The sequence below is a fragment of the Sapajus apella genome, unplaced genomic scaffold, assembly GCF_009761245.1.
Source record: "Sapajus apella isolate SASKATOON/1434 unplaced genomic scaffold, GSC_monkey_1.0 scaffold18, whole genome shotgun sequence".
Taxonomy (NCBI): Eukaryota; Metazoa; Chordata; class Mammalia; order Primates; family Cebidae; genus Sapajus; species Sapajus apella.
The window spans coordinates 16,334,415-16,360,390 of NW_022436958.1; the positions used below are offsets into that span (position 1 = coordinate 16,334,415).

General features: G+C 40.7%; 1 protein-coding gene across 11 annotated transcripts in view; it reads left to right on the top strand.

Moving 5' to 3' along the window:
• The window catches only part of FMNL2 (formin like 2), a 323,466-nt gene that overhangs the window by 193,813 nt on the left and 103,677 nt on the right, over positions 1-25,976 (top strand). For all 11 annotated transcript variants that reach the window (XM_032286259.1, XM_032286258.1, XM_032286262.1 and 8 more), the window contains exon 3: positions 20,564-20,644. In XM_032286259.1, the coding sequence (XP_032142150.1) occupies positions 20,564-20,644 (81 nt within the window). The remainder of the gene's footprint in view (positions 1-20,563; positions 20,645-25,976) is intronic.

Sequence of the window (25,976 nt, forward strand, 5' to 3'; positions counted from 1 at the left end):
CTCCTGCCTCAGCCTCCTGAGTAGATGGGATTACAGGCACGCACCACCATGCCCAGCTAATTTTTTGTAGTTTCAGTAGAGACGGGGTTTCACCATGTTGACCAGGATGGTCTCGATCTCTTGACCTCGTGATCCACCCGCCTCGGCCTCCCAAAGTGCTGGGATTACAGGCTTGAGCCACCGCGCCCGGCTGATTTTACTTTTTCTATCAGAAAAGTTAACACATGCTTGTCCAAGAAAGAGGAGCATGTGGAGTAAAGGGCAAGTCTCTTTGCCTTTCCTATCTGTTCCCCAAGTCCCTTATTTTATAGTTGATTAAACTGAGGTTCACAGAGCCTAAATGACTAGGTCAATGCCAAGGCCACCCAGATAGTGAAGTGAGAGCGTCTGTTATTTCCATATGCTACTCACAAGCTTTTTCATTTGTTGCCTGTTATACCAGGACCCGGAAGCAAGCCACTGAAGCAAAGATTGTAGTAGGTAAGGGTTTCTCACTAAGGTTTTGTGCTGTGGCTGCTGAAGTGATTTAGGGGGAGCCTATAGAACTTATAGGTGGTGGGTTCATAAGCGTGCCTCTGCTGGATGATCAAGTGGAAGTGGTTAGTCAAAGAATTTGTGACATTGGAGATGCCTAATGAGGATGAGTGTAGATCCCACGAACATATAATTCAGTCCAGAAGCTGTTAGAGGTGCCACCACTAAGTTGGGTTATAAAAGCTTCCTTCTGGGTTTGCTGGTGCTGAGGGTATGATTGGTTATTTTCTGGGTGATTTTGCACCTGCCTCCTGATGGCTGGCTGTTGCTTTGCATAGTAGCCTAGGGGAAGGGACCAAGGGGAGGGGTAGACATAGAACATCTCCCCTTTCTTTACTTGTATAAAGTGATAGGGGAGAAGGAGATTAAAAAACAAAACAAAAGATGAGAGTGAAGAGGTACCAGGAAATTGTAGCCACTTAGCCTGAGCTTCCTGTGTTAAGCATTTCAGGGAGGTCAGACTGTAGCTCTCCAGGTTTGGCATGGGTCCCGATCCAGGAAAGGGGAAGCCCTTTGCTGCCACTCAGCCAGAGCTGAGCCAGGCCAGTGGCACTAAGAAGCCACCTTATTCCCATCGTGGGAGATGATCTCTTGTCTTTTTCAACACAGCTGACCCATACCATATACATGTATTTAATCATTAAGAATTTAATTATTTTTTAAACACTTTACTTGTTGTCTAATACTATTTCTTTAAAAACGACAAGTTTCTTACTGGAGAACTTGCATCGATATTTAAGCCAATTTGCCATTGGAATTAAATTTCCTAAAAAAGTAAAGAGCAAATACATCTCCATGGGGTGTGTGTGTGTGTGTGTGTGTGTGTGTGTGTTTGTGTGTGTTTCAATTTTTTTTTAATGTTCATGTTTTTATGAGCTAGTTAAAGCTCTTCCGTGCCTAATAGAAGCAAATACTGTGGAATCCTGATAAATTATTTCCCGCAGGCTGTTCCAGGTAAGGAGGGCTTGTCCTTGAAGCGTCAGGGGTAATAAATGAGTATGACAGTGGTGGCATTTTTATAGCCTACTTTGGTGTTGGTGACTGGTATGTTGATAAAGCGTAGGAAGAGCTGAGACAGTGGTAAAGAAGCTGAAAGAAAAGACGATGATGCCAGCAATAACCTTTCCCTGGCCCTTTCCCTCCCTTTTGCTCCTAGACTTCAGACTTAGTCTGCCTTTTAGCCCCCATTTCCCAGGTTCCAGGCTTTGATTCTACAGTTAGCTACACTCACTCCTTTCTGGCATCTCACTCCCAGCTGTTGGGATAGCAGACAGCCATTTCTCCGTCTCCTTTCCCTCCCTTCCTTCTGTCCTCTGGCTAACTGCCATTTTTACTATGCTTAATACATTAAATTGGTTATATTTTTACCATGTTTCCATAATTCTGTGGTACGATTAAATGCTATTTTCAAATTATTACATTTTTGTGATCTGTTTAATTTTTTTCAAATTTTATCTTTGACCCTTAGTTTTCTCTTACATTTTGATAGCTAATCTCCCCCCTCTATACATTCATTCTTTTGGTTATACATTAGTTAGATTTTTTTTTTTTTGTATTTGTTTTCTAGTTTATCTTTTTAAAAAAGCAATTCAGTATGCACCTTATAACATTTTTCTTAATATCTCCTGTTACCCAGTTTATTGTTCTCAATTTTCCTTAAGATATTCTTTCTATCTAATTTGCTCAAATGAGAATCTTGTGCAGGATCAGTCACACATCGTGTTTGGCCATTATGTTTCTGAAATCACTTTAAATTGGAGTAGACTTTTGTTTATGATGCTCATGTGGTGAATATACTATGCAAGCCCTCTTATAGGAAAGTTTCATTTTCTGCAATTTACCTCTTTCCTAGGGGTGTCTTAGCTCCTGAGTTTCCTATTAACTAGAATTTAGATTTAAAAGCATTATAGATTGATGTTGAACATCTTTGTCAAGAATATAATAGAAAAATAATGTCTGGTTGTCACATCATTAAATAAGTTTGGCCAATGGATCCAGTGACAACTTGATGGCCCCGTGTAACTGTGTTTTCCCCTGTGCTGGAGAGAATTCTGCTTGGTGTTACTTTGGCACCGTAAATATGTCCAGTTACGTATCAACCTTGTACCTAATGGATTTCAAACCAATTGATAATCTTTCACTGAATCAGTTTCATTACAAGTTGGAAAAACATGATTTTCTAATCCCCCTTTCCTTCTATTAATACATTAATCTGGTAACTAGAGCTTTCAACTGGATCTTGGATTATCCTGGAATATAATTATTCCTGAAATTTTTCCCCTCAATTGCCATTTTTTTAAAGTAAGAATTTGGATTAATAGATCCTTCAAAAGATGACCAGTGGGTTTTCTCTGGCCTCCTTTTTTTGAGCGTCACTATGAACCCATGAATTTTCATGGAATCATCCCTCCCTTCCCCTTCCCTCCACATTTTTCTCTTTTCTCTTACTTATTTTTTTTTTTTAAGATGAAGTCTCGCTCTGTTGCCAGGCTGGAGTGCAGTGGCGTGATCTTGCCTCACTGCAACCCCTGCCTCCCAGGTTCAAGCGATTCTCCTCCCTCAGCCTCCTAAGTAGCTGGGATTATAGGCACGTGCCACCACGCCAGGCTAATTTTTGTATTTTTAGTAGAGATGGGGTTTCATTATCCTGGCCAGGCTGGTCTTCAACTGCTGACCTCAGGATCCACCTGCCTTGGCCTCCCAAAAGTGCTGGGATTACAGGCGTGAGCCACTGTACCCGGCCAGAATCATCCTTTTTCAATCAACATGACATTATTTTTGAGGCTTGTGTGATCACCTCTTTGATTTATATGGGAATCCTTTGGTGCTGGTTCTTGTGTCCGTATCACATGACCCTATTAATCCTTGAGAGCTTGTTTTATGGTATGAAAAGGATCTCTCAGTCTTAACTTGTATGTTCTTTGCCCAGGCCTAGAATAAGTCATTTCTCTGGCGATCCCTTTTCTTTTGAGTGGGAGGTAGGATTAGAGATGAGGATGTGAGTGCAGCAGGTTTTCATAGCTGTGGAGTGAATTTGCTTCTCAATGTAAGTTTCTAGATCTTGAAAATACAGATCCAAAAATTATGAATTCAGTATTTTCAATAAATTTTTATTTTTGCTTAATCGCTTTGATTTTTATAGTTACCTTTCTTTTACAATGAAATGTTTGATTCCTAACAATATAATTTATCCTTTTCTATCATTTAAAAACTTTTAAAACAATGCAAGTATCATTACTACCTAAAACATTGCTAACTAAATTACTGACTGTGGTATAAGGTTTTTTTTGTAGTTTTCTGTGCTCCAAATGGTAGGGTAACGAATATATGCTGTCTTAGCTTCCTACGGCTGTCTTAACAAATTACTGAGAATTTGGTGGCTTACGACAACAGAAATGTGTTCTCTCACAGACCTGGAGACCGGAAGTCTGAAATCAGGCTGTTGTCTGGGACTTGTTCCCTCCCAAGGCCCTAAAGGTGATTCCTTCCTTTCGTCTCTTCCTTCTGGTGGCTCTGGGCATTCTTTGGCATGTGGCTGTGTAAATCCAATCTCTGCCTCCATATTTACCTGGCCTTCTCTTCTCTGTGTCTTCTCTTGTCTTTTATGAGAACTGTTCTTGGATGTAGGGCCTACTTGAATAATCCGGGATGATCGCATCTTGAGATCCTTAACTTCATGACATCTGCAGAGACCCTTTTCCACAAATGATTATACTCACTGGTGGTTGCGGGAGGAGGTTAGGACATGGACATATCTTTTGGGGTCACCATTCAACCCACTACAGACACTAAGATGTATAATGATTCACATAATAAGATTTTAATTTACATAATTGGGTTGGATATTGTTGGTCTTTGGGAGTCAAATCCACGCAATCAGGGACCCAGGTGAGGCTATTTTCAACACACAGCTTCAGCTTCACCCTGCCAGTCCTCTTTCCAATCAAAGGGAGAAAGAACATGCAGGTGCACACCTGGGAAGTCTTTGGCCAGGACTGGAAGTGGCATGCATCACCTGTACTCTTATTTTATTGACTAGGACCCGCAAAAAATGATGAGAAATGTAGACTAGATGAGCACCCAGAGGGAGAAGAGAAGGTTTACTACACAGCAATTGCTAGTCTCTGCCACGATTCCCAATTTTGATAGTCTTATGGTTCATTTGTTTTAGGTTGTATTCAGTATTAAAACTTGCTCTTACTTATGTATTCATTAATTTATTCATTGACTAGATATTTAGTTGTATAGTTGAGGGAAAGGAAAGAGTGATGTGAGACAGAGAGTGTGGATCTGAGCTTTCCTTCCCAAATGAGTCATCTCATATGTCTCATATAAGTCAAGGGAGAGACTCCAAATGCTTAGTAGTTTCCATTTGTTTGTCCCAAGTTCCAACAGTGTACCAGACAAGAATTGGCTATAGGACATGGTTATTTTTGCTACACCTCAGAGAAAAAACAAAAACAAAAAAAACAGGCATTTTGTGTCTTTGCTGTTTTCTGCTTGAGATTTTGAAGGGACTTTTCATTTTCTTGAGCTCTCCAAACCAGAGGAAAGGAACGGAGTTAATTGCTGTTGAAAAGAAGTCAAGTTACTTTTCATTTCCTTCCTGAAAGCAGTTTTCTTTCCGTTAAGACTCACTCTAGGTCTCTGATTCTTTTATTCTAAAACACTGGAGAAGAAATCAAATAGCAGATGCCAACTCTTTGTATATTGAGCTTTTGGAGTTTTGGAAAGTTGGGTCTGAACCTAGAAGTGAATTTACATTACATCTTTCCTCTTCTAGAGGTTTCTTTTGTCCCTAGCTTTGATACTAGAGAGAAAAATGCTGGCCTACCCTACAGAGATTGGGGTCAGGGGAGAGAAAAAAGGAGAAAGGTAATCAGAAGAGGAGAGGAAACAATTATTCCTTTTAAAACCATGCTCTTTGGTGGCTTGATATAAATACTCTGTCAGAAATGCTGTTTGGTATTTGTTGCCAGAGCTAGACACTGATGGCTTAGTCCTGTTTGAAACATTAAGGCTTTAGAAGGAGCAAGATTAGTGGGGAGGGAAAAAAAGAAAAGAAACTTTTAGGCTGTATTTTGCCAAAATGTATATCACAGTGCCTGCCTTTGTGCTTGGTAATACAAAGGGAATTATAGATCCCCCACTTTCACCCCACCTTTTAAAAACGACTTAATTGCCTGAGCTGGCTTAGACTACTTGGTTGTGTTGCTTGAAGTAAACTTTATCTTATCAATTACTTTTATAAACTTGGGGACACTGATGTTGATCTTTGACCTGTCTTTTAGGAAATCATTGCTAAGCAAATTAAAACGATTTATTAAGGCAGGTTAGCTAAAAATTTCTACCAAGTGATACAGATACTACTTTATGTTATTTCAGCATTTGGCCATTTAACTCAATCTTTGCTTGTGGAAGGCTATTTTTGCTCAGCTTCACACACACACACACACACACACACACACACACACAGAGTAAAGTGGCTTTCTAGAAGTTGTGCAGCAAGTGGTTGAGCTGAAACTAAGGCTGAAGTCTACTAATGCCTGGTTCTGAAAAATTTTACGTTTAAAAAAGTCTTCTTGAGAAAACCACCATGCGATTGTAGCTTCTCCACCATCAAACAATTAAATGATTAAGCTCACCTTGTGAAGTGATGTGCTAGATGCTATGACCATCATGCTTCAGAAAATATTATGCTGAATGTTTCAAAACAGGTTGAAAAAAGATTAAGACATATATTTAAAAGTAAACTGCAGAAGATTAAATATATAATAGAAAGCTCTCAGTCCAGATACATACTCTTTCCTGGTTGCCTGCAGCATTCTTGATGAACTTTGAAGGAAAGAAAGAGTTTAAAAGAAGTCATTTTCTGAAGTCATTGAGGAAATTGAGTTGTCCACAGTCTTTATCCCTGCTGCAGAAGTAAAACAACATTTTTATTTATTTGGGTAGCAGAAATACAAGGTAAATTGGTTTTGACGTCTAATGATACTGTAGGTATTTGGGAGCACAGGAAAATAGGAGGACAATGAATTAGAAGTATGGTTTGGGTTTTGTAAGAAACAGCTGTACGTAGGGAAGAGACTGTGTATCCTCCATCAGCATGGTGGTTACTAGCTGTGGATAAGCTTGTATCAGTTTGTAGCAGCATCTTCAGGTACTAATCGTTATACAGATGTTTCTTACCTGTAACGCCACTCACTGTTGCTTCTCTTCACAATCAATTTGACGCAACCACTCAGTTATTGATATATGCACCCTTATTTTCAGATAGAGTATAACTTCAAGTCAGTCTAAAACCGTATAAGATGAACACATCTAACAGGCTGAGTGTGTGCTTATATATCTTTGTCCTCAGCAGTGACCCATTTAGAGGGCCTTCCTATTTTCCTTATCTGCTTATCCTTAGATCATATTTGAAAGCTTGGCTTAATTACTGATTTTGACCATGTGAGTCACAGATTGAAACTATTATTTGCTTAATCATGAGATCTGAAGATGAAAAGAAAGAATGTGGGACTTATTAGAAAGTGTGTTTTTTGTTTATTATGCTAAATGTGAAATTAAGATGCAAGGTCTTTTTTTTTTCTTTTTGAGACAGAGTCTTGCTCTGTCATCCAGGCTGGAATGCAGTGGCTCAATGTTAGCTCATTGCAACCTCCCCTCCTGGGTTCAAGTGATTTTCCTGCCTCAGCCCCCCAAGAAGCTGGGACTACAGGCGCCTGCCACCATGCCTAGCTAATTTTTGTATTTTTGGTAGAGATGGGTTTCACCATGTTGGTCAGGCTGCTTTTGAACTCCTGATTTCAGGTGATCTCAAAGTGCTGGAATTACAGGTGTGAGCCACTGTACCCAGCCTAAGCTAAAAGATCTAAGGGGAAAGCCTCCAATGGGATCATTGGAGCCTGGGTTTCAGATTTAGGTCTTCAAGTTATTAGCACATGTTATTTCAGTTTTTATGTTTTAAAAGGAGAATATTTATATATCTAGAAGAATGGAATGTGGTTTAGGGGTGGGGTGAGGTACAGAATTTGGATCAAGGTAGTGAATTAAGCAAATACAAAGTGACAGTGAAGACGAAGTAATGGTTTGAGGTATGGAGGTACATTTAGAGCCTGATAAAAAATTGTAATGCAGTCCCCATAATTTTTAATTATTTAAATAGAATTATGAATGATGTTTTTGAAATAGTAAAACTAAGGTTTATAGGATCCCTTGGCGAGTACTTTATTTCTCCAAGAGTATTAATTGACAAAGATGAGTATTTGGCCTGTCTCTGGTGGATTTCTTCTTTATTAGGGCAAGATAAACTTTTTCAGGAAAGTTGTGCTCAGTAACAAAGTAAATAAATAAAATATGTCTAAAATTACTTTGATAAACTGTTTTTAATCATTTTTATTGAGGTCCAATTTATATGCAATAATGTTCACCAGTTGGGTTTTCCAAAGTGGCTAGACCATTTTGCATTCCTACCAGCGATGTAATAGAGTCCCTGTTGCTCCAAATCCCATCAACAGTCTTTTAAAAATTGTCAGTCTTTTAAAATTCTAGCCATTTTTATGGGCATATGGCAGTATCTCACTGTGGTTTTAATTTGCGTTTTGCTAATGACTAATGACAAAGAGCATGTTTTTATGTGCTTGTTTGACATTTGCATGTCTTTGTTGAAGAATCTGTTCTGTTCCAATCTTTTGCCTATTTTATTTTTTTGAGATGGAGTCTTGCTTTGTTGCCCAGGCTGGAGTCGAATGGTGTGATCTCAGCTCATTGAAACCTCCGCCTCCTGGGTTCAAGTGATTCTCCTGCCTCAGCCTCTTGAGTAGCTGGGATTACAGGCATGTACCACCATGCCCAGCTAATTTTTGTATTTTTAGTAGACACAAGGTTTCACCATGTTGGCCAGGCTGGTCTCTAACTCCTGACTTCAAGTGATCTGCCCGCCTCAGCCTCCCAAAGGACTGGGATTACAGGTGTGAACCACTGCGCCCGGCCCCTTTTGCCTAGTTTTAAAAAGTGGGTTCTTCTAGAGGCAAGGTTACAGTGAGCTGAGATCATGCACTGGCAATAGAGCGAGACTCTGTCTCCAAAAAAAAAAAAAAAGTGGGTTATTTGTCTTAGTGAGCTGTAGAAGTTTTAAACAACATTCTGGATACAAGTCTTTATCAAACAAATACTTTGCAAATATTTTATTAGCTTTTGTCTTGCTTTTTAGTATTCATAACAATATCATTTGAAGAACAAAAGGTTTTTGAATTGGCTCTTGCATTTTGATTCCTAAGAAATTTTTGTCCACCCTCAGGTCACAGAGATTATCTCTTAGGTTTTCTTCTGGAAATTTAACAGTTTTTTTCTTACATTTTAGTCTATGATCTGTTTGATTTGTTCTGTTTTGCTTTTTTTTTTTTTGAGACGAAGTTTCGCTCTTGTTACCCAGGCTGGAGTGCAATGGCGCAATCTCGGCTCACCGCAACCTCCGCCTCCCGGGTTCAGGCAATTCTCCTGCCTCAGCCTCCTGAGTAGCTGGGATTACAGGCACGCACCACCATGCCCAGCTGATTTTTTGTATTTTTAGTAGAGACGGGGTTTCACCATGTTGACCAGGATGGTCTCGATCTCTTGACCTCGTGATCCACCCGCCTCGGCCTCCCAAAGTGCTGGGATTACAGGCGTAAGCCACCGCGCCCGGCTTGTTTTGCTTTTTGAGACAGAGTTTCACTCTGTCACCCAGGCTGCAGTGCCGTGGTGTGTGATCTCGGCTCACTTGCAACCTCCACCTCCTGGGTTAAAATGATTATCCTCCCCCAGCCTCCCAAGTAGCTGAGACTACAGGTGCATGCCACCACGCCCAGCCAATTTTTGTATTTTTAATAGAAATGGGATTTCACCATGTTGGCCATGATGGTCTCGATCTCTTGACCTCATGATCCACCTGCCTCAGCCTCCCAATATGATCTGTTTTGACGTATGGGATGAGTCAAGGGTGGAGTTTCACTTTTTCCTCATACCTCTATCTATCCATCCATCCATCTATCTATCTATCTACCTACCTACCTACCTACCTACCTACCTACCTACCTATCTATCTGTCTATTAATCAGTCAACCAACTGTCTGTCCATCCATCCATCTATCCATCCATCTATGCTTCTGTATTTATCTGTTCCTCCAACTGTTTCAGCACAATTTATTTAATAGTGTTATTTTTTTCGTGAACTACCTTGGTATCTTTGAAAACCAATTGGCCATATACGTGTGCGTCTATTTTTGTGTTCTCTATTCTGTTCTACTCGTCTATATTTTTATCCTTATGCCAGTATGTCTCTGGTTTGATTACTGTCTTGAAATTAGGTAGTGTCAATTCTCCAGCTTTTTTCTTTTGCTGAATTATTTTGGCTATTTTAGTTCCTTTGCATTGTAATATAAATTTTAGAATCAGCATGTCAGTTTCTAAGAAAAACAACTTCCAGAATTTTGGCAGAAGACACATTGACTCTGTAGATCAATTTCAGTAGAACTGACATTTATACAATATTGACTTTTCTGATCTATGAATGTGGTATCTCTATTGATTTAGGTGTTTTTAATACCTTGCAGGAATTTTTTGACATTTCTAGTAGTATTCAAGTCTTACACATATTTTAAAGTTATCTCTAAATTTCATGATTTTTGATGCCATTTTAAATGATATATATTTTTTAAATGTTTCCAATTTTTTTGTTCTTAGAGGAATATTGTTTTTGAAAAACTTCCCACCACTTCATTTATGCCTTTATAGAAAGAGATGGTTTATGTTATATCACTGTACTTACCAAAAGCCAGTTTTATGATTAAACTCTTTATAATTTTATGACTTCTGTAATAGAAACAACTGCCTTGGGTAAATGTTGAAGTTTAGTATTCTGAGCTTGGTTCTTATGTTTAAATCTGTGTCTAAATTAAAGAAAGTAGTAAGGGTAAGATGATTAAGATCTGATGACTTCCTCTTATTTTCAATTGTTCTGTTGACAAGCATGCTTTCTTTGCATGTATCAAACACCTCACACCACTTACTGATTTTAGTGGAAAGCAGCTTCTTTCTGTAGCTCCTCCTATGCTACTTGCTTTACAGTTTCACTGACAAATGTTACAGCCTTAGTAAATATTCCAGTTCAGTTTGAGTTAGCTAGCACCTCTTGAAGTTATGATAATTATACACACAGTTTGTACACTGTTTGAATTGAGGCCAGTGGAGTTTCAGAGAAGCCAGTTAGTACAACTGTAGTCAGAAAAGCAGTTCTTAAAATTGGAGCTTGTAATTTTAAAAAAATTCTTGAGTAATTGAAAAATATTAGTGTTCTTGAACTGCCTAATGCTTCTACAAGAACTCTTAAGGCTTATTTTGTCTTTTTTTTTTTTTTTTCCTAATCAGATTTTGAACTCTGTTCTTCCCCAACCCCCAATGTTTTATTTGTACAATATATGACTATCTCTGGAGACTCTGAAAGATCGTCTGTACCTTCTTTTTGTTTGAAAGGCATTCCTAAGAGGAGTAGGATTAAAGAAACCCATTCAGTGTTATATATTAGAAAATGAGTTATAGAATGTTTTGGTCAGGAAAGACTCATTAAACTAGAGAAATTCTTGCTAGTCTAAATAAAGGAAAACATTTGGAAAAGTCTCATCAGAGGTTATTTTCAGTCTGAGAGCTGTAATGGAACACTTGGAAAGTTGTCCTCTTCTCTTCAGCTAGAAAATGATTTCATATTCAGAGCTGAAGAACGTTTTGAGGCTCTCCAAGAAACTATGGCTGTGAAATGAATCTGATGTGCTGATTTTTCAAGTCTAGTCTGGTGCAGAAATGGCCAACTTTAAAAATTGGGAATGGAGGAAAGAGGCACACAGTATTAATCATGCATTTTTTTCACTATTCAAGACTCCTGATTGAGTCCCTGTTGTCCGTCCTATATTCCTAACCAAGTATGTGACATCCGCTGTGGTTTGTTCCAACTTTACCATTTAGATCCTTTGTGCAATTTTCATAAACTGGATTACTAGAACTCAGCTACACCTCTTGAAGTTAGTACCACATATCCTGCCTTTCTCCGCCTTTGTTCCCATGTTCCTCATCTGGAAAACTCCTCTGTCTCCTGCCTCTTACACCATCCGAGGATATCTATACACTGTCTGCCTTCCAAAATTTAATTCAAAAGCCACTTTGTCCAGGGAGGTTCCTTTGATCATCTCAGTTGGGAAGAGCCTCACCTTTCTTTGAACTTTGAGAGGATCACATATGGCTCTTATCATATTCTACTTTGTATTACAACTATGTCTGTTGCATCTCAGAGATGAGATTTAATGTTTGGCAATTGAACTTATTTCTTTTTGTGCTTTTTACAGTGTCTTCTGTAATGTGTTCTGGATAGGTGAAAAAGTAAAAAGTCTTTTTAAAGTTTTCATTTTAGTGCCTGCAAACAGGGGACCCAAACATGTTAGTAAAATTTAAAATGTTCAGCGGCAGGGGCTTGTTTAGCAAAATGTTTTCATCCAATAATAACCAGAGGGATCCTTCTAAATAGTACCACAGCTGGCACTAGCTTCCTCTGGTAGTCATTATACGAATTAGAATCTTACCTGAACTTGCCTTCTTGGCCATCTATTAGTAGGCAGAGACTTCATACTTTTTCCTCATTTTCTCTCACTTGTCCTCACCTTTCTCACCATCCCCGACAGGCTCCTATGCATACTTTCTCTAGGTTGGGACAGTCCACCAGCCACTCTGAAATTTCAGAATTTTATTTTTATTTTGGGGGAGCAAGGAGCATGCATTCAGGACTTTGGTTCTCTCGGTTCTTTAAGAATCTAGGTCTATGTGTGTAAATTGTTTCTTATTTGTGTAAATGGTTATCTCTGGGAGGGCAAGGTATTATGGCTTATCTTGGTCCCATCTGTTTAGGGATTGATTGGTCTTGGCAACCCTCTCCCCTCCCATGGCCCACCCTGTTTCACTGTCCTTGGCCTCTTCCATTTTGGATAAATCATTTCTGTCCATATACAATATTATGCAACATTTTATTCTCATCTTCTCCCTGTGACTTGTGTCAGCATTATTTATTTTAGAGGGTAAACACCTTGAGGATATGGGTGATGTCTGTCAGCTTAACTCTGAAGAGTACTTAGCACTAAGCTAAATCTTACAAATTAGTACTTACTAATGGCAATAGTGCTGGTTGTAATATTGGCTCATTTAGAGACTACAGTTTGCCTACTCAGCCTTTGGAAAGGATGCCCAACTACTTCCAGCTTCCAGGAAGAAAAACATTCAAGTGTAGTGACATTGTGTGAACAAAAACAATGCCCTTTAAATTGTTACTATCTAAAATGAGTTATTATAGGATCAAGATAATAAAACATTAATATTCACATAATGATGATGACATCTAATTCATCCCTGAGGGAGTTCAAGCAGTTTATGTAGCTCTGCTAATAGACCACTGAAACAGAGCCAGTGACTGTGTGGCCATCCTAGACAGGGAGAGAAACTCAACCATGTGTGCCGTTCATTTCCTGAAACTTCTATTTTCGGATGTCATGTTATAATTTCTTTCCTTAGCCTCAGAATATGAAGGTGTAAGATAAACTGGAATGTCATTCTTGTTTGATTGTGGAACTGTGTATCCAAATGTGATTTATGGAGCGGAAATGCTTATAACATGCTTGTTCTGAGTCCAGCTCACACCAAATTAACCCCAATTAATTTCTCATGTAATTGGATAGAGAGGATGTAAAAGATCAGAAATGCTTAGCTAGATGAGTCAAATGTCCAATTCCAAACCTTTACACAGAAAGGCTTTCAATGACAAACTCTATTAGATTTAAGTGGAGAAAGAGGAGGAGGACTTACAGGGAGATGAGGAACCAAAGAAACAGTTCAGCTTGTTAGAAAAGTCTGCCTGTCTGTGTCTAGTAGAAAACGCTATGTTGTAGCATAGCCGGTGAATTCTGTTTGCTGTGACTTACCTAATTAAATTACTACGCTCTTTTCATAGTTCATCACTTAGTTCTTTTCAGAGTGGTCTAGTTTCCCACCTTGGGTTGCAGTAGACTTGGTCATTAAGTAGAGTCCAATAAATATTTTCTCTTTTCCTTACCTGCAAGGCAGGTATGTGTATAGGCAGCCTAACATTCCAGGTAACCAGTAGGGAAAGGGGAATCTACCTTAAGCCTTAGGAGATTGAGTTAATGAGGAAACCTATGGTGATGAACGAGAGACACAGCTGCAGCTCATCAGCAAATGTTCTTTGGCTCCGACATGAGCTTGACTAACTTGTGTGTAGTGAACCTGCTGGGGTGCATCCTGTATAGTGTGCCTGTAGTCTCTTTGTATACTTTTATACTTTAAAAGCTTACCCTTGATTTATGAAAGAAGTGACTTGTATGTGACATTTTTTAAAAGTTTAATTCTTGGAACATTAAGGAAGATCAACTGTGTGCCAAGTATTGTTTTACATACTGGGACTCAATGAAGAATAGAATGTTTCCACCCTTCTAAAAATGTTTATACTATTAAATTCAAGATGAGCATGCTTATTACAGCGTAGTGAAAAGAACAAAAATCAGAAAAACTCAGAAAACCTGTGTTCAAACAACAGAAACATTGGGAAAATACTTCAGAGGACACACACACACACACACACACACACAGAGTATCACACACACACACAGAGTATATGATTTCAGGTATGTCATTTAATCTTTGAGCCTGCCTCAGTTCCCTCATCTGCAAAACGGAGTTAATATCTACTTGCCAGATATACAAGCTTGAGTGAGCTAAGGGATCTAAAGAATATGATAAACTGTAAAGCGTCACTGAAAGATAAGTTAATGATCAGAGAAAGAAAAAGTACTGCCCCACATGAAAAGATAATTGTGTTTCTGGATTTGCATAAATGAAGTTGTTTTTAGAAACAAATCATCTGATCGTTACTGGAGAGGTGTGCTGAATACAGATTGAATTCCTAACAGACTAATTTCTTAAAGTAAAATTTTTTTTTTTTTTTTTTTTGAGACGAAGTTTCGCTCTTGTTACCCAGGCTGGAGTGCAATGGCGCGATCTCGGCTCACCGCAACCTCCGCCTCCTGGGTTCAAGCAATTCTCCTGCCTCAGCCTCCCGAGTAGCTGGGACTACAGGTGTGCGCCACCATGCCCAGCTAATTTTTGTATTTTTAGTAGAGACGGGTTTCACCATGTTGACCAGGATGGTCTCGATCTCTTGACCTCGTGATCCACCCATCTCGGCCTCCCAAAGTGCTGGGATTACAAGCGTGAGCCACCGCGCCCGGCCTAAAGTAAAATATTTTTAAGTGACACAGAAACTTAAAGAAGATTTCTTGATTCTAAGGTTTGTTCTCACCCTCTCTTTCCTCCCAAACCCCTTCCAATGCAGTTGGTTGGCTTAGTGGACCTAAATGTTAATAAATGACTCTGGGTTTTTTTTTTTTTGACCGCTTTTGGGGAATGATTAAAACCCCCAGGACGATGGCTATTTCCCATCCCTAAACATTTCATGAAGAAAGTTTGATCACACAAAGCAATAAATGGCAGGGTTTCAGGGTGGTGATGGTATGTGATCAGACATTCTGAAGGAAATTGGTATTTTAAAGGCTGTTTCACGTGGCTTATCAATTCATATTGATAGCTTATCATGACTAAAGAATATTTTTGTCCCCAAGAATAACATTTCTACACAGTGTGACTCAAGTTGGTGACTTAAGAAAGGTATTTACATCAACGATGTCGAGCAAGCAGGTAACTAGGTCCTGAAAATAGCATGGGATATGAAGCAGTTTTGAAAGTGTGGTTGATGGAAAACCAACCAAAGCAGTTATGACTTTTAATGCAGTATCTAAAATTCTAATCTTTAGAGGGGAAAATATATTAATTCAAATAAATAGGATGCCTATAATCCATCCGAAGTCCTTCAAAATAAAGGTGTTTGCCTAGGTGCTGAAATTCTGTGATGTATTTTCCTAGTGCTTCTGTTGTTCAAACTGACTACATGAAGACAGAGAGAAAAGGTTTGGTGAATTAGGTGCTGAATTTATAACTCAAACAGTGGTTCCTTTAGGTATTAGACAACCCCAAGTTTTACAAAAACAATTGGGGCTTTGTGTTTTTCCTCCGTAACAATTTTATTTGAATTCCTGGATGTAGGCTGAGTTTTCTTTTCTTCTCTCCATCTCCCTCTCCCCTTCTTTCATTGTCCCCATGAAAGTTTTATATGAGTTTTATTTAAGAACTCATACAAAATGCAGCCGGGCACGGTGGCTCACACCTGTAATCCCAGCACTTTGGGAGGCCAAGGCAGGTGATCACCTGAGGTCAGGAGTTTAAGACCAGCCTGGCCAACATGGTGAAACCCCATCTCTCCTAAAAATACAAAAATCAGTCGAGTGTGGTGGCCGGTGCCTATAGTCCCAGTTACTTGGGAGGCTGAGACAGAAGAATCACTTGAACCCAGGAGGCAGAAGTTGCAGTGAGCTGAGATCGTGCCACTGCACATCAGCCTGGGCGACAGAGTGAGACACTGTCTCAAAAAAAAAAAAAAAAAGAACTCATACAAAATATTCCAGATAAATGAATTTTAATCCTCATCTTCCTCCTCTTTTCTGAACTGGTTAATTTGTAAGTAACGTTAATTCGTAACTCTTTGCTGTTAGCAACTACGTGCAACCCATCATGTAGACGATTCTTCAGATATTTTTTAGTGAGCTATTTTAAATACCTTTTGGGAAAAGGCTTCTCAGAAGTCATGGTGATCTTACTCGATAGTTACAACCCCTCCAAATTTTCAGCTTTTCCGTTCACTTTGATACTCTTGGAAAAACTACTCAAAATTGGCAGCATCCATGATTCTATCTTCTAGAGGGTGGGTGCAATCAAGAGTGAACTTCAGAACCTTCTTTTTTTGTCCCCCTTCTCCCCATTTGCCACAAGCTTTTTCACAGGTTCCAAGGCAGCAGTGGAGGTAGAAAGAGGAGATGGGCAGACTATGCTGAGACAGTTGGCCCTGCCCGAGTTTTCTTAAAAGTGGATGTAATGTGGACCAACTGTGTTTTAAAGCATGAGGCTTCCTTATTTTCTCTTTCTTGTAAATACATCATCAGTAAGTGGCTCGAACAAATGGAAAATATGTGGAATATAACAACAAAGGCTAAATAAGCATATTTGAAAAAGTATGAAAAAGCATGTTTGAAAAAGTAGACCTTACTCATAATTTCACTCCTAAGGAAATATGGTCAAGTCAACAGGACTAGCAAATGTGTGTAGTTGAGTAAGCCCTTCTGAGTCGCCATAGTCCCAAGTAGGAAATGAAAATAAGCTGCCTTTCGTGACTGTCCAAGCTAGGGCTCACTAAATGAGTGAATGCCCATGTGTTACATGTGCTACTCCACCAAATTTTATTATGGTAAAAAACTAAATATGGTTTTTCTGTTGTGAAGATGTAGCCTAAAAAACAAAACATTAGAAGTCTCTCAACACCTGTTGAAAGGATCAAATTTAGAAACAAATACTGCATTGGCCAGAGTTAGAATTTAAATTTGATTCCTTTGGGACTCTATATTCAGAGAAATGTGGTACTTGCTTTGGAAGAATGGAGCACAGATTGAGTGTTCACTGATCCTAGGAATTTTTAAAATTAGAGTAGGCCATGTGCCGTGGCTCACACCTGTAATCCCAGCACTTTGGGAGGCCGAGGTGGGAGAAATGCTTGAGCAGAGGAGTTTGTTACCAGCCTGGGCAACATGGTGAGACCTTGTCTTTAGAAAATTAGCTGGGTGGGCCGGGCGCGGTGGTTCATGCCTGTAATCCCAGTACTTTGGGAGGCCGAAGCGGGCAGATCACAAGGTCAGGAGTTTGAGACCAGCCTGGGCAGCATGGTGAAACCCCATCTCTACTGAAAATATAAAAATTAGCTGGGCATGGTGGTGCATGCCTGTAGTCCCAGCTACTTGGGAGGCTGAGGCAGGAGAATCACTTGAACCTGGGATGTGGAGGTTGCAGTGAGCTGTGATTGTTCCACTGCACTATAGCCTGTGTGACAAAGCAAGACTTCATGTCAAAAAACAACAACAAAAAAAGAAAAAGTTAGCTGGGTGTAGTGGCCTGCAGCTGTAGATCCAACTTCTTAGGAGGCTGAAGTGGGAGGATCGCTTAAACCTGGGAAGTCGAGGCTGCAGTGAGCTGTGATTGTGCCACTGCATTCCAGCCTGGGTGACAGAGTGAGACTCGTCTCAAAAAAAATTTTTTTGAATAACTGGAATTATATTATTTAAAAAGATAATATTTATATTCTGATATCTGAGATCAGCTGTTGTCATACACGAGGTTGGAAATAATGACTGGCTTCTAGATAGCTTATCAGTTCATTTTTCTGAGCTTCTTGTGATTATTTTAGCCCTCAGCTGGACACTGCTAAATCCGCACGGCAATAGGATCCCCCTGATTCCTTGGTGAAGTGATGGTGATTTAAAAAAAGGATTTATAAACAGACACAATGATGGCACTAGAGAAATTGAATAGTTGCGAATTATTACTTAGAAATTGCTCTCAAGATAGAACATTTGGAGGAATAATTAGAAAAAGTATGCTGCTCTTTTTTTAAAAGCAGCTTTATCGAGATATAGTTTATGTACTACAGAATTCACCCTTATCATTTTTAAATAAAGGGAAAATATTAATAGGCATCCCACAATAAAACATTTCTCCCTATTTTTAAGTATAGACAATAACAAATATAGATTTTAAATAGTAAGATGATCTTTGCAATATTATTATAGTGGCCTTAAGCAGTTTATAATCTACTAGCAAGCAAGGCTTCGGTGGACCACACAGAGTGTTGTGGTTCCTTGTGTTGGAGGAATACAAGTTTCTATGGGATAAGCAAATGCATGCACATCCTGGCCAGTTGTCAGAATGAAGTATCAAAAAATTCCATTGTGGAGTAAGTGGTAATCAGATTATAAAGAACTAAAGTAAGAAAATAACTTTTGGGTTGTAGGAGGAAAAGAACATGATAAAGATTTTCTTCCCCTCCCTTCTCCTCCTTCCCTTCTTTCTTTCTTTCTCTCTCTTCTTTTCTTTACTTTTTCTTTTCCTTTTTCTTTCGACAGCGTCTTGCTCTGTTACCCAGGCTGGAGTGCAGTGGCACGATCAGGGCTCACTGCAGACTTGACCTCCCAGGCTCAGGTGATTCTCCCACCTCAGCCTCCTGGGCAGCTGGGACTACAGGCACCCACCGTCACACCCTGCTAAGTGTTCGTGTTTTTTGTAGAGAGGGAATTTCACCACGTTACTCAGACTTGTCCTCATTTCTTGATGAATCACTTTTTCTTTTAGAGCTGATTTAAACTTTTTCTTGTGAAAAATATAGCATCTATATAGAAAAGGTAGTTAAGTCCGAGAACCGGCATAATAAGTGCTATAAAGCCAGCACCTTTGTCACTGCTACTCAGATCAAGAAATAGAACTCCTTGCCTCCCAGAAATGTGTCATATTTCCCCTTTTGATTACAGCTTTCCCCGCTTCAGTCCACCAGCCATGACTTTCAGGCTGATCATCTGCAAAGACACATATGGAAAACCATACCTGTATATGTATAGGGTTACCACTTGAGTATGTATCTGTAACAATTAAAGTATAATTTTTCCCATTTTATAAGTGTGAAGAAATGAAATCAGGTGTTCTTCTTGGCTCAGCATCAGGTTTGTGAGATCCATTCACAGGAGCGTGCAGTACATGGCTTGTTTTCATTGTAATCTAGCATACTGTTGTATGAACATTAATATAAGTACTTGTTCATTTTATGGCTTGTGGACATGTGGTTTCTGCCTAGGTTTTTACTGTTGCCTGTTCTGCTTTGGACATTAGGGTCTATAAAACCTGATACACATGGCATGAATTCTTCAAAGTACAGTTCCTCTATTGGCAGCATTAGCATAAAACGTCTTAGAAATGTCGATTCTTGGACCCCCACCTCTGACCTACATTCAGATATCACCCTGGAATGTGTATTATGTATGTTTATGCTTATTCCAGTGACTGCCTTTTCTCAGGATACTTTTGGATCTCCCAGGTTGGAATTCATTCATGACAGCATGCACACATGTGTATACATGCAGACACACTCCCACATTCCAGTTATTTAGCAATAGACTCGTTGTTCATATTTGAAAACAATTAGTTCTATCAGTTTGAGTCAAATATTTGGTTAAAATAAACATTAAAAATAAAAATATAAAAGATAAATATCCAAAAGAGAAAGATGGCCGGGTGTGGTGGCTCATGCCTGTAATACCAGCACATTGGGATTACAAATCATGAGGCAAATCATGAGGTCAGGAGTTCAAGACCAACCTGACCAACACGGTGAAACCCTGTCTCTGCTAAAAATACAAAAAGTAGGTGGGTGTGGTAGCATATGCCTGTAATCCCAGCGACTCAGGAGACTGAGGGAGGAGAATTTCTTGAACCCAGGAGGCGGAGGTTGCAGTGAACTGAGATCATGCTATTGCAATCCAGCCTGGGCAACAGAGTGACTCTATCTCAAAAAAAAAAAAAAAAAAAAAAAAAGTTTTACCAACATTGAAGATATTCAATAGAATATGCAAAAGATTGAAGACCTGCTGCAGGAGGACCTGAACCACACTGGGTAAAGCATCATTCCTAGAGTGGAAGCTGCAGGGCCTTATGGAGAAAGCAGTACTGCCTCTGCAATTGAGCAGATGTGGGTTCAAACCCACATGTACCTGTGACCAGCAGTGTCATTCAGGAGGAGTCCTGCATTTCTTTGAACTTCAGTTTTCCTTCTATGCAAAGAGGGGATCACATATCTACTATCAAGATTCAAAACAATTAGTACATAATGACTGCTTGCAGGGCTGCATTCATACTGTGGTTGCATTTCGGTCATATTTTGGTAACATGAGTCTGATATGACTGTGTCATGGCTTCATACTCTTCATGCTTTTTACTTTTGTGCTTCCTGCAGGAACGATTCCAGGTGAAGAATCCTCCCCATACATACATTCAAAAGCTAAAAGGCTATCTGGATCCAGCTGTAACCAGGAAGGTAAGATGGATTTATTTCCACTGTTTGTTGTTGCTTCCTTATTAGCGAGCAGAATCCTCCTGCATTGGAAGAGACCTTCCTTCCTCTGCATTAGAGCCTCTGCCAGAGCCTCCACAAAAACGCAACCTTGGGAGACAAACAATGTAAGAAGACAAAGGGAAAAAAGCACCCTTCTCACTTGAAGACGTGTGCTTTTATTCCTAAAAGTTCTTTGCTCAGATGGGAGTCATGTATCTCTCTGATGGTTATTTAGTCACTGCTCTTTGCAGTTACACAGGGCAGTGAGACCAGTCCAGAGGTGTTTAGGCCCCTGAAAGAGCAGGCTTTGCGAAGGGAATACTTGCCTTTCAGTTTTTCATGCCTTGGTGAATTTCCAGAGACCTTGAAAAATCACTGGGCTTTTGTCCTCCCAGCTGTGCACTCACATCCTGTGCTGATGCTTTTAGCAGCTTCCCCGCCTCCTCACCCCCAACTGCTGCCCCTGGCCTGAGAAGGTAAGAGAGAATAGCTGATTCCATTCTCAATGGACTCTCTCCTTTTACAAACAAGCCCTGCTTTGTGCAGCCACACAATTGGTTTAAACTGATGCCTTGTGGTAAAGCATGTAGCCTGGCACGGCCCCGCAGGCCTGAATCAGTCTTGGGATGTCTCAGGGCAGAGCTGTCATTGCTCAAGATGGGTGAAGGGGTGCTTTACCAGATAGCACTTATTTTTCCATTGACCTTCTACAATTCCTGCTTTCAAGGCTCCAGCGAAAATATCTCAGGCTGATTCTCTCTGTTCTCTGTGTGACTTACGAGAAAAGAACGGTACACTTGACCTGGTTAGCCACTGTTTCCAGGGTTCTTGAAGCTTGCATTAAAATTTTTTTTTTCTTTATCTTCTACTCTAACTCTTCCTTCCTCACCCTACCCCCTCCCCCCAAAAAAAGTCCAGCAAAGGAGAACAACTATTACTTCCTTCTGGAAGCTTCTTGGGCCTTTCTCTTATGATTAATATGTAGACAAGGGGAAATAAAATCTAGTAGTGATGATGACGGTAGAGTACAGAACTTTGTCATTTTCTGTATGTCATGTGACATGAATGTGACACAGCCTTGAATGCAGGAATGTACATGTCAAAGTATCATGATACTTCTCCCCTTATAAATGTGGCACACACATTTCTTTCTAAAAGACCTGTTGTCAGGTCCTATAAACGAGACTGTTGCTCAATTCTTGTTAATGTATCTCGTTTCTCCCTTTCCCTAAGAATGTGACAGTCTTTATTTCATCAGTTTAAAGAAGTCAATAAGGAAAGATACACCCAGGCTGGGTCCAGTGGCTCATGCCTGTAATCTCAGCACTTTGGGAGGCTGAGGTGGGTGGATTACCTGAGGTCAGGAGTTTAAGACCAGCCTGACCAATGTGGTGAAACCCCGTCTCTACCAAAATTACAAAAATTAGCCAGGCAGGGTGGCACGCACCTGTAATCCCAGCTACTCGGGAGGCTAAGGCAGGAGAATCACTCGAACGTGGGAGATGGAGGTTGTAGTGAGCCTGGGCAACAAGAGCAAAAAACTCTGTGCCAAATAAATAAATGAATAAATAAAGACACACCCATACACACAAAATACATCCCTAGACAGGCATTTTTCTGCACCATTTCTTTGCAAAGGGACAGCAGGATTCTATTTTAAAATTGATTTCTAAAGGTTTTCTGAAATCCCGACACTTGTAAGCTTCAGGCTGGATGGCTCAGACCCCGGCACTGAGCCCTAATGCTCACCCTGAGCTGTGTATGGCAGAGATGTCGATGTTTATACGGAGACTCAGACCTTTCTTTACGCAGAATCATCCTACCTCCAAAAAAATTCCTTCCACATTTTTCCAGTTCTGAATAGAAAGGAAAAAACATGCAAACTACTAGAGAGTGTGGCTTTGGCCCCACTTTCATACCCCACATGGAGGAAGATGCTTAGAAGGAAGAGGTAGGCTTCCTCCTGGCGCAGTTCCAGTTCTCCTTCAGCTCAGCTGTTTCTGGGTTTCGGCAAAGAGAACAAAGAGAAACAAAACAATAAATAGGCTTCCCAGAAAATGTTTTGCTTCCTCACAAATAATAAACCAGAGCAGGACAAAAGATGTCTGTTTGGGCCTTCATTCCCCCTGACATTTCTGCCCGGGTCACTGTGCGTTCACCTGAAAGGCCATGTTTGGTCTGTGCCTCATCTTTCAAGATCAGTTATTCTGCTCAGAAAAAATAAAATGGATGGTGGATTAACCACCCCTGCTTTAGTAAGATTCTGTCGGGAACTGGCAGGAGGAAATGATCTGTTCCACACAATATAATTGTAATGCTTAAAGCCTGGAAAAAAAAGGAGATTTGTTGAAATAAGACATGGCTTGCAGTTAAAATGAGCTTAAAATTCTCAGCTGTATTACGGTGGGGGAGAAAAAGATTTCAAATTGGGGCTTTAAATTTCAGCCAGACAGTCTAGGCTGGGCAGTCTTCCTTTAACTGTGTCTGGGGTCCTTGAGTAACTGATTCATTAATCTTTTGTGCAAATTGAATAGAAGATACTTAATTTGCTCTTTTGAAAAAAAATTTTTAAGCAATATCTATTTAGATTTTCTTCTAAATAGTTTTAAATGAAACCTCTAGGGTAGGAAAGGAAGAGCCTAAATTAGATATCTCTGTGAACAGAACTCTCCAAACCAGCCTCTTACTTAATACCAGGAAGTGATTAGTCTGTGTTTAAAGGAGTCTGGCCCTTTGCTGGTGCTGCAGTTGTGAGATGAAGCCTATTGTAGGGCTCATTCTGGGCTCAGCTGCCTCTGCGGGCTCATCCCAGGCTTCTCTCGAAGGGGAGGGAAAAGAGAGTAAGACAGACCGCTCACTGATCCTGTCTGGCTCCCCACAGGCACACCATTTCTCTTCATAGTGTTTTAAAGCATTCCGGATACATTTTAGAAGTGCAGAGTGTTAGCACTCATTGTGTACGTATTGGACAAGTGAACCCCAGGACCTCTCTGTGGCCCAGAATCTAGCTGAAAATTGAGCCGTTCCTAAGATAATGTAATACAGGAGTAAATTCATTTTAGTTTCCCTCTGTCATCAGGCACTTGCAGAAGGGTAGTGCCTAGGTAGCACAGTCAGTGCCCAAAAACATTAGCGCTGCTGCTGTTATCATTACCTCATCATGTTTTGATTTAGTTATCTAGTTTCAGTACATAGCTCCTAGCCTTTCAGCCAACCTGCTTTTATACTCTGCTGTATCCTCAGTGTTACACTGGTGCCCTTGTGCCCGGTGGCATATGTAAGGGATGACCTTGCCCGAGGAGGCAGAAGGCAGTATTAGGGGCTGGGTGTTAGTTCATTTGTATTGCTATAAAGAATACTCGAGGCTGGGTGATTTATGAAGAAAGCAGGTTTATTTTGGCCTACAGTTCTTCAGACTGTACAGGAAGTGTGGTGCTGGCATCTGCTTGTAGTAAGGGCCTCAGGGAGCTTACAATCATGGCAGAAGGCTAAGGTGGAACAGGTGTGTCACATGGTGAGCGACAGGGAGGAGGTACCACTCTCTTTTAAACAGCCAGATCTTACAGGAACTCTGAGTAGGAGGCCACTTACTATCGCGAGGACAGCACTAAGCAGTTCATGCAGGATCTGTCCCCATGACCCATATACCTCCTACTAGGCCCACCTCCAACATTGGAGTTCCCATTTCAGCGTGAGATTTGGAAGGGACAAATATCCAGAGCATGTCAGGGGCCCAGCAGAAGCAAAGGCTGCAGGGAATGAATCAGAAATGCACACGACACAGAGCTTAGAAGGCTGAGTTATTTTCTGACACCCACCTGTGCAGGCAGCCTGAGACTGAGGTCTCTGACACGGGAGTGGCCACATTGGAGCAGCCAGCACATCTGGAAATGGTTGCCTTAGCTGTGTGACCACAGATCCTGGAATTTTTTGTCTCCTTTCTCTTCCCTTCTCTATATACACAGCAGACTGCCTGCTCTGTCCTACTGATTCTCCTCTACTCCGTTACTCCATTCCTAATTTTTAGCTCCAAGGAAAGAATTTAAAGAGAGAATACCTTTAGCTTCCCATCCTGCACTACTTGCTCCCATCCCGCACTACTTGCTCCCATCCCTTTTTTTTTTTTTTTTGAGATGGGGTCTCACTCTTTCACCAGGCTGAAGTGCAGTGGCACATTTTCGGCTCACTGCAACCTCTACCACCCAGGTTCAAGCAATTCTCGTGCCTCAGCCTCCCAAGTAACTGGGATTACAGGCATGTGCCACCATGCCTGGCTAATTTTTATATTTTTTAGTCGTGATGGGGTTTCTCCATGTTGGCTAGGCTAGTCTCAAACTCCTGATCTCAGGTGATCCACCTACCTTGGCCTCCGAAAGTGCTGGGATTACAGGTGTGAACCGCTGAGCTTGGCTATTACTCTTTTCATGCCAAGTACTGGCTGAGCCCCCTCATTGCTGGGAAGTGGTCTAGGAAGCTCTGGGGTTGGGTGCCCTCCAAATTCTCAAGTATGTCACCATTTCTTAGGCCTGTTTCGACAGAAAAGGGAGTGCCTCTCTTTTTTTCCATCACGTTGTGGTATTTTTATTTCCTTTTTTGTTGAGACGGAGTCTCACTCTGTTGCCCAGGCTGGAGCGCAGTGGCATGATCTCAGCTCACTGCAACCTCTCTGCCTCCCAGGTTCAAGTGATTCGCCTGCCTCAGCCTCCTAAGTAGCTGGGATTACAGGTGTCCGCCACCATGCCCAGCTAATTTTTGTATTTTCTTTTAGTAGAGATGGAGTTTCACTGTGTTGGCCAGGCTGGTCTTGAACTCCTGACCTCGTGATCCACCTACCTTGGCCTCCCAAAGTGCTGGGATTATAAGCGTGAGCTACTGTGCCCGGCCTCCTATTTCTTCTCATACCTGGATTCTGGAAACCTGACATGATCTTTTTAGATTGTCTTGGGAATGGCATTTATGGAGGAATGGTGAGACTGTCTGCTTCCTTGGGGGCCCTGGTTAGAAGCAGCTGGTGGGGAAGCCAAGGGCTTTCAGAAGAAGATAGCGGGGTGACAGGAGCCTACTGTGCTGATCTATGCTTCAGGTCTTCATGGGCCACCAGGTCCCAGGTGTGGGCATAGCTCTTGCTACCGCACATTCTGGAATCTTTGCTTCCATCCTCCCGTTTCTTCTTGTCCTTGGAGGAATGTGTCCACTGCAGTTGTCGCAGTAGTGGAGAGAGGTCCTTTATATTCTGAGCCAGAATTCTCAAAGATCTTTCCCGTAAACAGTGTCACATAAAGGTGGTTCACGTTTGTAGCACAGAGAGCCTGGA